This window comes from Falco cherrug, chromosome 4, assembly GCF_023634085.1.
Source record: "Falco cherrug isolate bFalChe1 chromosome 4, bFalChe1.pri, whole genome shotgun sequence".
NCBI lineage: Eukaryota > Metazoa > Chordata > Aves > Falconiformes > Falconidae > Falco > Falco cherrug.
In genome coordinates, this window is record NC_073700.1 from 62,653,576 (window position 1) to 62,669,009 (window position 15,434).

Sequence of the window (15,434 nt, forward strand, 5' to 3'; positions counted from 1 at the left end):
GACCTTGAACCTGTTTTTCCCTACTCTGTGAGAGGCTGCTGGGCTGTGTGTCCCATCTCATATTTTCTGTTTCTAAGTAAAGTATCTTCAACTATTTTCTGTTCCATAGCACCGATTTAACACAAAGGAGCAATATTGCTCTTGTAGGGGGAGTACTTGCAGTGGCACGCCTGAGCCCATATTTAAAAAAAAATGATGAACCTGGTGGAGCCACAGTTTTAACTGCAAAACCTCAGATGTCATTTGAGCTGAAATTTAGAAAACAAAATCTGTTGGGCTGCAGGAATCCTAGTCTGCCCATTATAGATTCACATTACAAAATCCAGGAATAGAGTGGTGGCTGTGGAAAAGGGATGCTTTCATAAAGTTCAGAATTATTGAGAGAGAATCTGAAGATTATTGGTTTAAGGTTTATAAACAGAGAAAAACAGATTTCTGAGAAAGAGTGACATATATGGTTACTAAATACATATCTATTTATCTATTTTAAAATATTTTGAGAAAACCTGTCATCTGCTGGTGATGTGTCAACCTGGACACATGTAAGAAAAGGATAATGTTTCCAAAAATATCAAATGACTTTGTGACATGTCCTTAAGAGCATCAGGCAACAGAAGATAAAGAGACCTCATTAGATTTTCAAAAGCATGTCAGCAGTTTGGGCACCCAATTTCAATTTCAGAAATTTAAGTCTCATTGAAACACTGAGTCTCACTGGGACCAGGCTTTTAGCATCTGTCTAACTATGCAAATGGGACTGGAAAGCCTAAATTACTCCTGTGACTCTCTTCTTGAAGGGATCTGCCCTGGGCACTAATCTGTAAATTATTCACACTTCCTCCAACTGGTCTGCCTACTTGAATCCAGCCTGGGACGGAACAGATTGATACTCTACGCAAGGCCTGAATTTTCTACTGTATTTTACTACTTTACAACTTCCCTTTTTAAGCTAAGGATCAGAAATCAATTTGCCATCAATATTCCTGATTGTACTTTAGACGTCAGGCTTTATGAGTCTTAATATGACTGTAAAGATCCATGGAGACATATTGTCAACTTTACTTTTTTCTGTTATTCCACTTAGCAATGATTAAGATCCGTTCCATGAGATATGGATGATAATTTCCCATCTTTTATCACAGCATGAAATTGCTATTTAGGGCTGCTTTGTCCAGTTCATCTTTATTTCATACAAGATAACTGAGAAAACCTCCTAGTTTGCTTTTAACATCAAAATGATTGTCAGCCTAAAAAAAAAAAGATAGAAGAAGAGAGAAAATTGAAGTGAGAAATCAACTCATAACCTTTTTCTGTGAATGCCACGCTCCTGTGAAAAGGACTGAACTTTCTTAATGCTTCATTTTTAACAGAAAGCATGACAAAGAGTTCCTATCAGTATTTAAACTGCTAAGATTTGTCAAACATGAATGGGAAAATAGTGTTTAAATAGCAGTCTCATTTTGTCCGTAATGATTATGCGAGGGTTTTTTTTCAAAGAGGACCTCAGCAATAATAGATCATCTCTGCACTGAGTGACGGGAATTCTTTACCGTGTCCAGTGATTTCAGGTAGAGCACAAATGTATGCCCATATCTGTTCAGAGCTGGCAAAGGCAAACTCTGTCTGTGGTGCAAATAAACAGTGTGAATGCCGGCATCCTTCAGATCACAGTGCTTGGTGCGCAGCTCACACCTTCACCTCCCACCCCACACTGCCCTGCCCTGGGGCTTCCTACCTCCCAGCTCCAGAGGCCAGGCAGCACTGTCCACGCTCTCTCCTTGATGACCCATGCACTGGTAAAGCCGGCTGCCCTGCCCCGTCACCCATGGTGGGACCATGCTCTTCCCCGAGCCCTGCACGAGCTGCTTGCTCACCAGCAGCTGCACAGCCTCTTGTCATCCGATAATCTGTGACTGTGCATCAGGGTGGAGGTACATGAGAGTGTTGTGGTTTCACATTTGTTGCCCTGTGTGAGAAAAAATTAGCTTGCTTGACCTTGATTTTTTCCAACTGTGTCAATTGGCATATTATTATTATTATCATTACTGTTATTATTATTAATAACAACAACAGTAATAACAGCAACAATGACAATAATAATAACAACAATAAATTATTTCTCCCTGCAAACTTTTTAGTAAAAAGGTTCAGCAGACCAGTTGGTCAAAATAAGATGTCCAAATTGCACGTGAGACACAGAGTCACATAGGAAGAGGGGGAGCTGGTAGGTTGCCTCAGTCTGCGACAGCAAGAAACAGTATGTCCAGCTATTGGTGTTGAACACCCTGGAGTGAAATATTGGTTGATCCTGGCCAACAGACAAACATCCACCCAGCCTCTCGCTCACTCCCTTCTCCTGTGGAATCAGGAGAAAACGGCAATAAGGCAAGAAGACTCCTGGATTGAGAGAATGACAATTTGTGGTCGCTTGGCAAGCAAATGCTATCCCTCCTCCTTCTTTCCCTGAACTTTTATTGCTGAGGACAATGTCATATGACATGGAATATCCCCTTCATCAGCTGGGGACAACTGTCCTGGCTACACCCCTTACCAGCCTCTTACCCAACCCCAGCCTACTCGCTGGGGGTGGGGATGGGAGAGAGAAGGTAGGTTTTGACACTTTGCAAGCACTGTCCAGCAATAGCCAAAACATTGGCATTATCAACTGTGTTTTACCAACAAATGCAATACACTATGAGGAAAGTTAACCCCATGCATCACATGCCTGGATATGCATGTTCTGAGGTGATGGTTTGTCTTTCAAATGATGTTATCTGGACTGTCTTTTCCACAGGAGAACTGATGTTCTTAATTTACCATATGTGAACCCATCATATCTTCAGAGAAGTCAGAACTACTGTGAATAGTCAGTATGCAATAACACTTAACTTCTCATTAATACTATGCTGCGATAATAAGTGTACTTACTGATCTCCTTGAAGATATTCTATGGGAATATGATTTTCTATACATGGAAGATTTGAATGCAATGTCTTACTTGTTAAACAATTTTTCCTAGGGTCAATCAAACAATTTTTGATAGAACAATCTTCTCTGAAATTGTTTCAACAAAATTAGAATGTGTTAGAGGACTGGTAGATTTCAAATACATTATAACTGGAGAACTGTTAAATAATTTACTTCAACTATTCCGTCTTTTGAAACAGTTCAAGAATTGCTATGTTATGTTGTTTTAATTATTATTATAATCTTTAATTATTATATCAGATAAGATCACATTAGCTGGCATCTAGTGTGATAATTTGCTCCTAACTAGGCAGATTTTTTCAAGGTTATCTTGATGTCTACTAATCAAATGTTTTGGAAAATTACTTTCACAAAAATACAGAGATTTTAACTTGTCATCCACAGTTCAGAGCAAAACATATCTAAATACACCGGACTGCCTGTTTTTCTGACTACCAATTTATTACTGTGGAACATTCACAGTCAGTCAATAGCACAATTTTCTATGGTTTTTTTTCCTCATACTTTGAAATTTGCCCTAGGTGCTACATCATAAGTCAATTACAGTGCCCAAATGTAACTCTCTTTGGTTTCCCTCAGAAACTGAAGTAGCAGAAAAAAATGTCAGAGTTCAGGAAAAGAAAACCAATCTAGCACACTTCTTGTTTGTCTGTAGAGATTTTGTATTATCTTAACAGCAGTTATCACAGAATCACATTGTGCTTTTTACCAGCTTTGTCTGAGAATTGTACAAGCACAGATACATCTGTTTCAAGTTGGGATGACACTAAATTGAAATGAATGTAAAAAAGAATTAATTTTTGTCTGTTATGGGTGTGTATGGTACCAAATGCAACAAGACATTACCAGATTTGGTTTTGTTGATGTCATTAGTAAATTGTTTGCAGAGATCTAAGGGGTTTTCTGCCAAGTTTTATGTTAAAAACACAGGAAATTGTACTTATTTGAGTGTTTGATGTGGAAAACCTGTCTGTGCCATCTTTGAACAGTAGGTCAAGATCCTTGCTACTTCTGGGAATGATGGTGGGGAACAGACAACAAATCTACAACTTTAGTACAAAAAATAATGACACAAATGGCAAATGGTCTGTCTTGCTGTCATTGGCAGACATTCTTGTGCTGAAAAGAACTCAAATCTTCCTGAAAAATGTACCAAGATAAGGCTGTTTCTAACTTTGCATCTTCTGTGAATCACTTCATATATGTGAGTTTCTTTCTAGGCTCCACAAACCCAGTAAGATACTGACAGATTGGATGGCTGGCAGATTGAAGGAATTAATAAAAGGGAATTCAGAATTAAAAGAGAAGCCTTGAGGGAAATGGTTTGTGAACATAAGTAAAATTATAATTTGTCTTAACGCTGACTAAGATGAAATATGAAATACAAATGTGTAAAATTCCACTAAAGGCATGGAACTCATAAAAAAATAAAACAAAACAAAACAAAACAGCAGGAGGACACTTTCTTCCTTTCCCCAAAGAAGAAACACAGACAGCCCCAACTACCCAACAAGGCTAGCAGGGGTCTGCAGGTGCCCCTTCCCTCCCCTAGGACTGCATGCACTCAGCAGCCACAGTTTTCTAACTTATGACTCCTTCAGGTGATTTCTCTTCCTATATTGTGTGAGGCTTTAAAATGCTTCTTTGGTCATATAGCAATGAGGCTGCATTGGCTCCATAATGCTTTTTAAAGCAGGTCTAGACCTGGGCTAAAGAATGCGGGAGTACTGCCTGGGCAAGATAGAATGGGTTGAAATTCTTACAGGCAAAATAAACACTGAGTGTAAGAAAACTGAACAGGGTCACTGAGCTGGGTACAGCCTCGCTTCAAAAAGTGGTTAAAACAACAACTTTCGGCTCCTGCAATGTAGGTTCTTATAAAAGACATATTTAAACATTCTTCTTTGTGGTCCTGCTTGGAAAGAGCTCCTCTAAATAAGTTACTGCATTTTGTTTAAATCTGATGAGTGTCACAGTTGTCTGGCTATGACAAGGCAGCTGGAATGCTGAGTCTAGCGTGCATTTTCCCCATCCCAAATCAATCACACTCTCCCTTTTATTTTTCTTTGTACTAAGTCTCCTGTGGTCTATAGGACTTATAAACTATGTTTTGTGTTTTTACAACACTCTGTCTGTGCAGCACTTTAAAACTGGAAGACTTATCCGTTATTCCAGATCCTAAAGCAATGTAAAAAATACCTAACCAAAGCAGATAAGGCAAAATTATAACAAATTTCGCTGAGAGGCAGTTCAGTTTCAACCAGAGGTCTAAAAGACTTTTAGGTCAACTTCTCTACTTCTAATTTCAGGAGAGGATTGCTTACTCTTTTTACACCAGAAAGGAGGAGACTAAGTTACTCTGCACAGAACTCTTAGCTGTATTTAGGTTCTGTGGTTGGAAAAGATCCAGCAGATAATCCTGTCTCCATCCTGCTGCCTTGCAATATTCACAACTGTCCCTACTGATCTAGCTAATGTGATTGTTGAAAGGAAGGAGTAAGACAAACCTGGATGAATTATACATGACTTTCCCCTCTGAGCTTATCCTCTCATTTCTAAACTCAATCCACTGCTCCACGTGTCTGAGTGAGAATGAAGTTTATGGCAGCATCTCCACTGCTGACATCCTCATAAATACTGAGGTGCCCGAACTGAGGTATGCTCACAAAGAAAGAAAGACCATCTGTGCAACAGTTTTATCAATGGGCTAAAGTTTTCTGTACAGTATGTGTCTACCAGTCAAGTCTTAACAGAAGTGAGTATCAGGTTTTGGCCCTGATGATAAATGTATTTCCCATGGTTAGAGAAAAGAAAAATTAAAACTACATATGTTCTGGGTTTGTTTCTTTTGAAGGGAAAGGAAATGGGCTGAGATTTGCTTTTGTTGTCAGTCTAAAACAAGGTTTATGGCAGCCTTGTACAACAAGAACTTGGTGTCTCCAGATCTAAAAAAGCAATTAATAACCTAACTTTTTATTGATAACTAAAACCCCCCAGCTATTAGGAAACGCAAAATCAGAAAGGTCTGTATTTTTTCCTGTAAGCAAAGCAGTGTAGAGACATATTTATGAATAAATCTTTACCTCTGTTGCCAATATTTTTTGTGTGAAGTTGCTTGATGTGTAAATATTTAATGCTTCTTTTCTCTGCATTACTATTTATTTTTCTGTGTGGAAGTAAAGGCATCCTTCAATACTGTGGACCAGCTAAATAATGTATTACTTAGTCATCAAAAATTCCAGAGGGAAATAAATGAGAGGATATCTTACCTTTGGTCATCACAATGCCTGCAAGAGTTTTGTGGCGTGCATGCATGGAAGTGAAATTGTCTGTCAGCTCCTGGAACTTCTGTGCAACCATTTGGTATACAGAGTCGGCAAAATCCTGAAAGACACAGTTAGAAAGAATATTTTCACTTCTTTGATCGAGGAACCTGGGCGTTTCTGCAAATTAGTCACCTGCTGTCAGCTGCTGAGAGGTCCCTTTTAGAATTAGACACCACCTCCCTGAGCAAAGATAAAAGGAGTATCTCTCTGTCGACTACCCACATCACCCTCAGAAATGGCCAAATGAATGGAATTAGAGACCTGTATTGACTAGGATTAGTGGTAAAGGGAGAAGTTTTCAAGGCTGACTTTTTTTCAGCCTCCTAGATATTGGTCCAGGAATATTTCACAGGAAATTTGTTGGTCCTTAAAGCAATTTATTGTAGTGAGCTGCAGAGGTGGACGCGTGTCCCACCAAACCACTTATTTCCATGAGCTCACTGAAAATTTCCATTAGTCCACTTTACCTGAGCCGAGGCCCAGGTTTTAGGTAAAGAACACCTACTTCTGCATTCAAGGTGAGCTTTTAGTGACTCACAGCTACTGAGGCAAAACTATCAGCTGAGAAATCCGGGCTGCATTTAATACTTTCAGAGGAGTACATGGTCTGCCTTGCCTCCCCCTCAACAACCATTAGGAGGAAGGGAAGGGTAGCCTCTGTGTGCGCATCATGCCAAAGATGTTGCTTGCACGGGTTCACTGGTGTGCGGTAGTGTTGGGGGACTGGTCTGCCAGGTCTCCTCCTGAGCATGGCAGCTTTGTTGAGAGGTCAAATTTTCCTATGGACTGGGCTCTAGAGACTGTGTGGTCTGAACCCTCATGTCTGAGTGAGTCCAGTCACCAGGGAGAGCCTTGGGAAGCCGGTTAACTGAATCCAAGCAGGGCAAAAGGTCTGAAAAGTGAATTCTATGGACTGCATATGGATGAATGTGAATTTAAATCAGCTCTGGTGCTCCTGAGAACACCACTACTTGGACCATTCCCCTGATGCAATGTTTAGTATCTTTTAATTTACTTAATCTCTGCACTTTGTTTGGCATAGAGCCTTCGAAGCTGTACACATTAGAGAGAAGTCAGAAGAACACTCTTTGTGAGCATGAGTTGTTCTTAAAGTGTTTTGCAAGTCAGAACACAAAAAAAGTAAGATCCAAAGGTTTATTATTTTAAATTTTTTTTAGCTGTATGATTTCTTGTAGGAAACTAAGCTGTACCTAAAAATATTTTCAGGAGCAGTTCCTGGGGGCTGGAGCTTATTCTGGGGTGCTGACAGACCTCCTGACATCCTGTATTCTAGTTAGCCCTGAGTGATCTCACATTTGTTAGGAAAAGAAGCTCAACTAAGCAACAATTCCAGTTTTTCTCCTGGTGTTGGGCTAAGCTACCTGGGGGAGGTCATAGATTCATAGAATCCTTTAGGCTGGAAAAAACCTTTAAGATCAAATCTAACTGTAAACCCAGGACTGCCAAGTCCATCACTAGACCATGCAGATAAGTACCACAACTGCAGTTTTTTAAACACTTCCAGGGACGATGATTCCACCACTTCCTTGGAAGCCTGTTCCAATGCTTGACCACCCTTGCAGTGAAGATTTTTTCCCCTGATATCCAGTTTAAATGTCCCCTGGTGTTACCTTGAAGCAGTTTCCTCTTGTCCTGTCGCTAGTTATCTGGGAGAAGAGACCGACCCCACCTGCCTACAGCCTCCTGTCAGGGAGTTGTAGACAGCGATAAGATCCCCCTTGAGTCTCCTCTTCTCCAGATTAAACAACCCCAGTTCCCTCAAGCTGCTCCTCATAAGACTTGTGCGCCAGCCCCCCCCAGGTGGTGATAAAACAGGCCCCCTTGATTTCACCTGGTTTCTTTAAGTGGGTTCATGGCACACATGGAGGAAAGGCTGAGTCTGATGTTCAGCTTCCCTCACCCTGAAAGATCCACAGCCATGCAGAAGTAAGGAAATGTATTTAAAAAGATCATATCCATTCTTTTTCTCCCAAAACTCTTAATGGTGATGAAAACATGTTGGTGAAAACACAGTGTTTTAAACTGGGAGAACACAGAGCTATTTTTCAGAGGAAAGCAGCTTCTAATTCACAAATATTATCAGTAATACTACTGCCACTGAAGGCCTCTGCAGGCTGTACACCATATGTTTCTACAGTTTGTTGCAGAAAGTCAGCGTTATTTTTAAACATTATTATAGCAAATATAAAAAATCTAATTAAATAAAACATAACAACAGTTAGGCAACCCCCTTTTCATAAAACCTGGAATATTTTTCCTATGTACAATCCTTGTAAGTGATTGTAATTTGCTTGGCTATATAGAGGATAGGATTTCTTTGACATGATAATTTTTGTTTTACTAAATGCAGCTGTCCAATGTATTGCTCTAGGAACAGACCATTTGCCCAAAAAGACAGTTTAATATAACATGGAATAAAATATGCTGGCTTGTTGCAAAAGAAGGAAAGAAGCATATAAACACTTTCGGGGAGATGCATGCAAAATTCTATGTTAGAATTAGATGAAAACTAAGAAAAATTATCAAGAGCAGTTTGACAGTTCCTATATGGAATTTCACTTTGACTGCATTTATACCTCTTCTAATCTAATTGTCCACAACCACCATGTGAGCAAGGTATTGCTCATACAGCACTTCTGAAGGATGAATTTTGGGTCAATTCTCATTTGTCAAGCATCAAGGCACCCTTGTGATATAAATGCAATTATAGTTGCTTTACAGATGAATGAGTGAAGGCACTAAAAGGGGCGAGGGACTGGTCCAAGGGAATAGCATGGAGCCGGGACAGCCAGGTGTTCTGATTTCCTGATGCTCCGATTAAGTGCTCAGCACTGGAACACTGCCTGTCTTTCATAATATGAAAGTTTAGAAACAAACTTGTTTTCCCTACTGAAGAGTGACTTCATCCATAATGGAAAACTGAAGTGTACTTGCAGGACTGATATAACTGGGCCCCATATGGTGGATTGAAAATCTGATCAGCTTTATTTAGACTAGGAAAAAAAAAAAAAAAGAAGTGTATCTCAATAAAACTATCTACACCAACATTTAAAAAAAGAATCCAATCATAAATTTCATCTCCTGCAGTATTGCAGTCCAATTCCATGCCTGCATTTCTAGCATACCCTCCAAATCTGTATCCCAGGGCATTTTGTGCTCATTAAGAGTTAATTAGCTTAGAGGCACATACAATTCCTAAAAGAATAATTTTAAAAATGCTAAATAGAACAAATAACTTTTAACTTTGGATTTAGAAATCCCCACAGTCAGAGCTTTCTTTACTTCATTTGGCAGTAAGTTCCAAAGTCAGAGAGCAAAGAGACTCACTAAAGGCAAAATAACGACATGACTTCAGATAACATTTAGTGACGATAAGGAATTCGGCATTTGCTGATCTCAAGGAGTGACCTGGGACATTAAAGAATAGCAAATCCATTAAATGTGAAGCCTCTTAGCTAAAATAAGTCAGGCGAATATTTTCTGTCTTGAATTCGTTGCCTAAAAGGATGCCAGCGAAATTAATAGAAGTGAAAGAGTAACATACATGAATATGTGTAGGATGCAGGAAAACCAACCAGAATCATACTGTCTAACCTGAGGGTCATTTGCAGGCTATCGTATGACCCTAAGTTTCCAAATGGATATTTCAAAGTAAAAGGGAAAGGAGGAGAAAGAGCAGTCTATTTTTGCAGATGCAGAAAAATAAGAAGTCCAAGAGATGCATGGGTCAGCCCTGTAAGAAATTTGGTACCCCGAGGACTGATCTGTGTAGTGCAGTATCGATTTCAGGGCCTTGAATACTGTGGCCCTGAAGGCTGGCCCTGTGGCAGAGCTGGCTATAGTGTTAACATTCCTGAGCTATACCCATATGCTACAACAGGTGTAGCAGCACACTGCCTTCCCCTCAGACGCACACCAGCGCAGCTATTTGGCCTGACCCAGTCACGTGCAATGAAATCAGTAACAGCATTTCTGCCTATTTAGAGCCTTTGAGCTTTTAGACTGCTTCTCAATGTTTCTATGAAACCAAAACTGGTTACACACATATCTAATGCATACAGGACAAATACGGAGGAGATAAGAGCAGGCACATCTACCACTGCTCAGTTTAAAATCAGAGATTTCATTCCAGAGGTTGTCTTGCTTTAAACAATAATCCTAGGCTACTAAAAGTTAGATAACCAGATGATCATTCCTGATAGGATATAAACTGGAAAAATCCAGCTATTGATGACTATTGTGAGCCTGATTGAACTTCTAAGATACAGGCTAGACTATGTTATCTTCCATCAGAAATAACTTAAAAACCATACACAAAAGGAACCATTCTTTTTTTATTCTCTGCTATCAAAACAATTAATCTCAGAGAAAAGTTGTATTTGGTGATACCACAGTTCCTACTGCCAGATATGAGTGAAAATAAAAGTCTACATCTGGCGTAAGTATAAGAGCCAAATATGTCTTGGCAGCTTCTGAACTATCAGGTTAGTAGTAGAAAAAGGGAAAATTTCAGAAGACTGAGGGGGAAAAGAAGAGTAGAAACTTTCCTTGTGAAAGACATTTGGTGCAATTAGTAGAGGTGCATGCAATTGCACTGATCACATAATGGCAGAGAAATGGCAGCTTGGGGCAGGGGGACAGGACAGAAGAAAGTAAAGATACAGACAGTCAGAACACTGAGAATTTTTACCAAGGCACATGGGAGAATAAATGATCAAATACCACTTTAGTTTCAGACCTAGGAAGGACTTTTGCTTAGGGGGTTAACTTGGAAAACCTTAACTTGGGATCTGCCACAAAATGCCACTGAGGCCAGAGGAAGCGTGCCTGACTCTAAGGTGTTCCACGTAAGGCTCAAGCAGCAAGGGTGGGAGCTCAGGCATGCCCATGCCCCAGCCAGGCAGGATGAGTTCAGCCATACTGGCTTTGGGGGTGTGTTTGGGGGAAAAAAACCATGACTCTAGGGAAGAACTGACCTCATGGGTGCTGCATTTCTTTCAGATCCCCTGCTTTGGTTTGCCTGCTATCAAAGTCTTACCTTTCCTAGGCCCTCACATAGATTGTTCTGTATTTGTCTCCAAAGCAATATCTTTGAGATCAAAACTTTGCTCAGTCTTGATAACATGGGGAGTGATGTGAGTAAGGCAAACAAGACTGCTAGGCTGGCACTGAGGGGCAAATCTACTCGCAGTTACACTCCAACCATGCCCATGACCTAAATGCCTACTCTGGTGGAAGCAACAGTTGCTTGGTCAGGCGCCTGGCAGAAGAAAGAAAACCTATTGCTAAACTGTTCATTGTGAAAAAAGACTGAGATCCTGAGGTACTTAATGAGCTATAATTTAACATACACAAGGAAGCTGAAAAAAGGAAAAATAGATGTCATTAGTATTAAAACTTCACTGTGTTGTCTGAAGTATTCATCTGGCCTTGATTACCATATCAAATTACTTGTGTTATTCACAAAGGAAAATCAAAGTTTAGATCATACCACTACACAACCAAAAACTTTTAGTCATTTCTTGGCACTAATATTTCAAATGGCATAAATAATTAAATGTGTTCAAGTTTGCAATGGGAGTCTTCAGGGTAAAACTGACATTCAACAGGAGTAGTAAGGATATTAAAATCAATAGATTATAAAGGAGAAAGCCTTTAGTAAACATTTTCTATTGAAATCCTGTCTTAGGGTTTATAAGGTTGAAATATCAAAAAGGTTAGATTTGCATATGGATGGGAAGAAATATTCTGCTATACAGATATCACCAAGGGCTCTGTTTCTCCTGTCTCCCAAGTAGTTTATTTTCCAGGAAATCACTGACATTTGGGGGTTAAATGTTGCACACAATGAATGAGGATCAGGTTGAATTAAGTTCACAACTCTCTTCACAGATAGAAGCAGATGCACACCTAGTTCTTTTTACTGGCCGAGGGGGAAACACGCACTCGTTGACAGTGGAAATTCGTATTTTTTCCTGCAGAGAATTCTCACTGTCTAAACAGGAGGGGAGGAAAACACAGCACAGAGAATATCAATCCTGAAGCGCTGCTCCTGGTCAGGGTGTGTAGCAAATTGCTACACAACACACTTTTTCCCAGGCTTGTAAATAAGTTTGCTGTAGCTAGCTGGAGATTCATCGCTAAGTGATTGTACCCTCGAGCCAATGAATTAGTCAGGCTCTTCCCAGGTACTACATCATCTTCAGGATGCAGCCTTGAGAAGAGAAATAGCTGAGGGTCGTGGGCTGCCCTCCACCATCAGTCTTCTAGCATCAATTTAACGCCAGGAGTTCCCCCAGCAGGGTGGAAAGGGCTGAATGAGGACCTGGAGGAATGGACAGGCAGGGATGACCTGTGGAAGGAGGGCAGCGGGTCATAGGCAGCGGGTTGTAGGCTAGGTTCATTCCTTGCCCTGTTTCCTGGCAGCTTCGGTGCAAACCGCTTGCTTTGCCATCAATCCCACTTCTCCTGAGGTAAACGGGGATGATTTTTACCCACCTCTCAAGAGAGCTGTGAGGCAAATGGTACTGATGCTGCTAAGACTCTCCAAGCAGGGTCATGCAAGGACTTCTGCAGCCAGACTGGAGGCTGCAGTCCACAGCCCCTCATAACTCATCCTTCCTTCAGCATGCACAGGCATTTACAGAGTATTACTCAAAGAACAAGGCACTGCTAGGGAATTCATTGTGGTTCTTTCCTTGAGATGTGCAGTAATTATTTCACCCTGATCATAACTCCTACAGTATTGATCATTATGTCTGGTTTTGGCTTATCCCCCAAGGCCAGCGTATATGGGCTTTATTTTATCTTAGATGGACGTGGCTTTATTTTGTCTGGCTATTTGTTTTCATTTCAGCTGACCACGTTTATATATCCTGTGCACATCCTGATGCAGAGAGGTCTTCTCATTCATTCTTCTCAGAGGAGACTGGGCGCGTGCTGCACAGGCAGCAGCTGGGTACACGTTCACACACTGAGCTTCTAATGAAAACTCCAATAACGCACTTCTGACACTGAATAGCCTCACGGTTTTCTTATCAAAATTGATGGGGAAGATCAACTGCCCCTACTGATTCAGCCATACGAATCACTTTCACCAACCCCTCCCATCTGTTCATAGTCCTGTTACAAACGTTTTAGCTACATATGATGCTGAGCTACCACAATGAATTCCTGATTTCTATAATCATCCAACGGCCTGAATTTGCTCTGCGCTCATGAAGGCTCCTCAGTGGCTTGGCTGACCTCGCCTGACTTGGCCAACTCATTCGGACTGTGCAACGGGCTCCTGGGCTCAGAGCAATTATTTGCTGGCTACTTCCCTTTCCTCCCCTCACCCCGGCTGGAGGCTGATTGCTCTGCTAATTTCCCAGGCCCCACAAAACATATTTGCCTCTATGCTGTTGCTTGTATCATTACTGATCATTTACTAAACATCAGCACTGTGCTGGCTGCTGTATGAGGCAGAGTTTGAAGATAGTCCCTGTGTGGCTGATGGAAGAATGACAAAATGCCCCGAAAACCCCTAGAATGGGAGTCAGAACAGAAAATTCTTTCTCCCACCCATTTATTTATTGAGTTTCCCAGTAAACCTTGGACTTTATGAAAATGACAGCCACCACCTGTGCTTGGGAGGACACAGCATGCATGGAGAAATTAAGATGAGACAGAGGTGGAATGGGAGGGTTAGGTAAGGTCCATCTTTGGTGGATCTCAGTACCTTTACACCTGGGAGGTTTCCCAATGACTTCTTTAGGTTTTAGATTCAACTTTGGATTCAAGTCTGTTCTAATGAAAGTGAGGTCCGCTAAAAAAACATTTTATCAGATTTTGATTAATTCTTCGTATTTCCAGCATATGCTCCAGCAGCGATTAAAGGCTGCAGTAAGCTTCTCACTTGTGATGTTTCTTGAGGGGCTAAATGTAAGCTGAGAGTCCTTCAATCCATCTGAAACCTTTTTACTTAGGAACACAAAAGTCTCCCACTAAACTCTGTTTTGAATCTCCTCAATGATACTTTCAGTCATGACTGGGAACCAGGTACTGTGTCAATGTTCACAGAACTTTTCTTAAAATGTTGAATTTTTCCACACAAATACCAAGTTTGAAATGCGGTGTACGTCAAGTTTTATTGGGGCATTTGGGGAGGGAGGGAGGGACAAATTTAGAAACCGGTGGCTATGATGTGAGTTCTGGTATAATAAAAAAGCTTCTGAATTTTTGCATGAGTGCTACTATGTGATCCTGTAAATGAGATGAATCAATGTTAAATATCTCCAAAGAAATTTGTAGCAACAGTAGAAAGTACAAAGATCAACAGGAATTTATTCTACAAGCTCAGTGAAAAAAATTGGTCTGCTTTCTCAATATATCCCTTGACTACAGGGAATCAATCAAATGTAATATAATGTATCTTTTTATTTGTTTCAGAAACCCCTGGAGTGACTGAAAGAAAATAGAACACATAAAATAAGCATACTATTGAAAAAGGAAATGCTGTCAAGTTCAAATGCCCCAGCTCCTCCAAAAAGTATGGTTTTCTATTTAGTAGGAAAACATTTTGTTTGTAGGTTTAATTAGAATCTTTAAATTCACATTAGTGTGTTAACGTTAGGATGCTAACATATGAGCCCCTCTATTTGAGGTTGATTCATTGCTGTCTGCATTCATCTTGCTCTAAAAAGATGGTACCAATAAGTATCATTTCAATGAATTTAAAAGAAACAAGCTTTTTCCACCGACATGAACAGTTGTTCCCTAAAGGAGGCCATGCTAAGTTTCCAGCTTTGATTTTTCTGAGTACAGCTCTGCATTTATCGCTCCAGTAATGAAGAATGTCCATACCAATCTTGTAGAATCATTCTTGGAGTCAATACTGCACCTGCTAACAAACTCCAGAAAGGAGGGGCTGTTTGTTTGCCTTTTTTCTTTTCTTTTACTGATCCTTAACCCAAAAGCCGTCTTCCTACAGATGCACACATAAGGTTGGCTGCAAGTGCTGAATAATTCAAAACAATGAAGTAGTGTTTGCTTTGCAGCCTTGTGCCTGCTTTAGGACAAGCCTCAGGTGTCAAGCTGTCGTACACTACAGATATTAAA

At 40.4% G+C, this 15,434-nt stretch overlaps 1 protein-coding gene across 1 annotated transcript in view; it reads right to left on the minus strand.

Moving 5' to 3' along the window:
* ADARB2 (adenosine deaminase RNA specific B2 (inactive)) overlaps positions 1-15,434 on the minus strand; it is a 320,370-nt gene that overhangs the window by 55,525 nt on the left and 249,411 nt on the right. Inside the window, exon 4 of the mRNA XM_027809961.2 lies at positions 6,258-6,372. Within this exon, the coding sequence (XP_027665762.2) occupies positions 6,258-6,372 (115 nt within the window). The remainder of the gene's footprint in view (positions 1-6,257; positions 6,373-15,434) is intronic.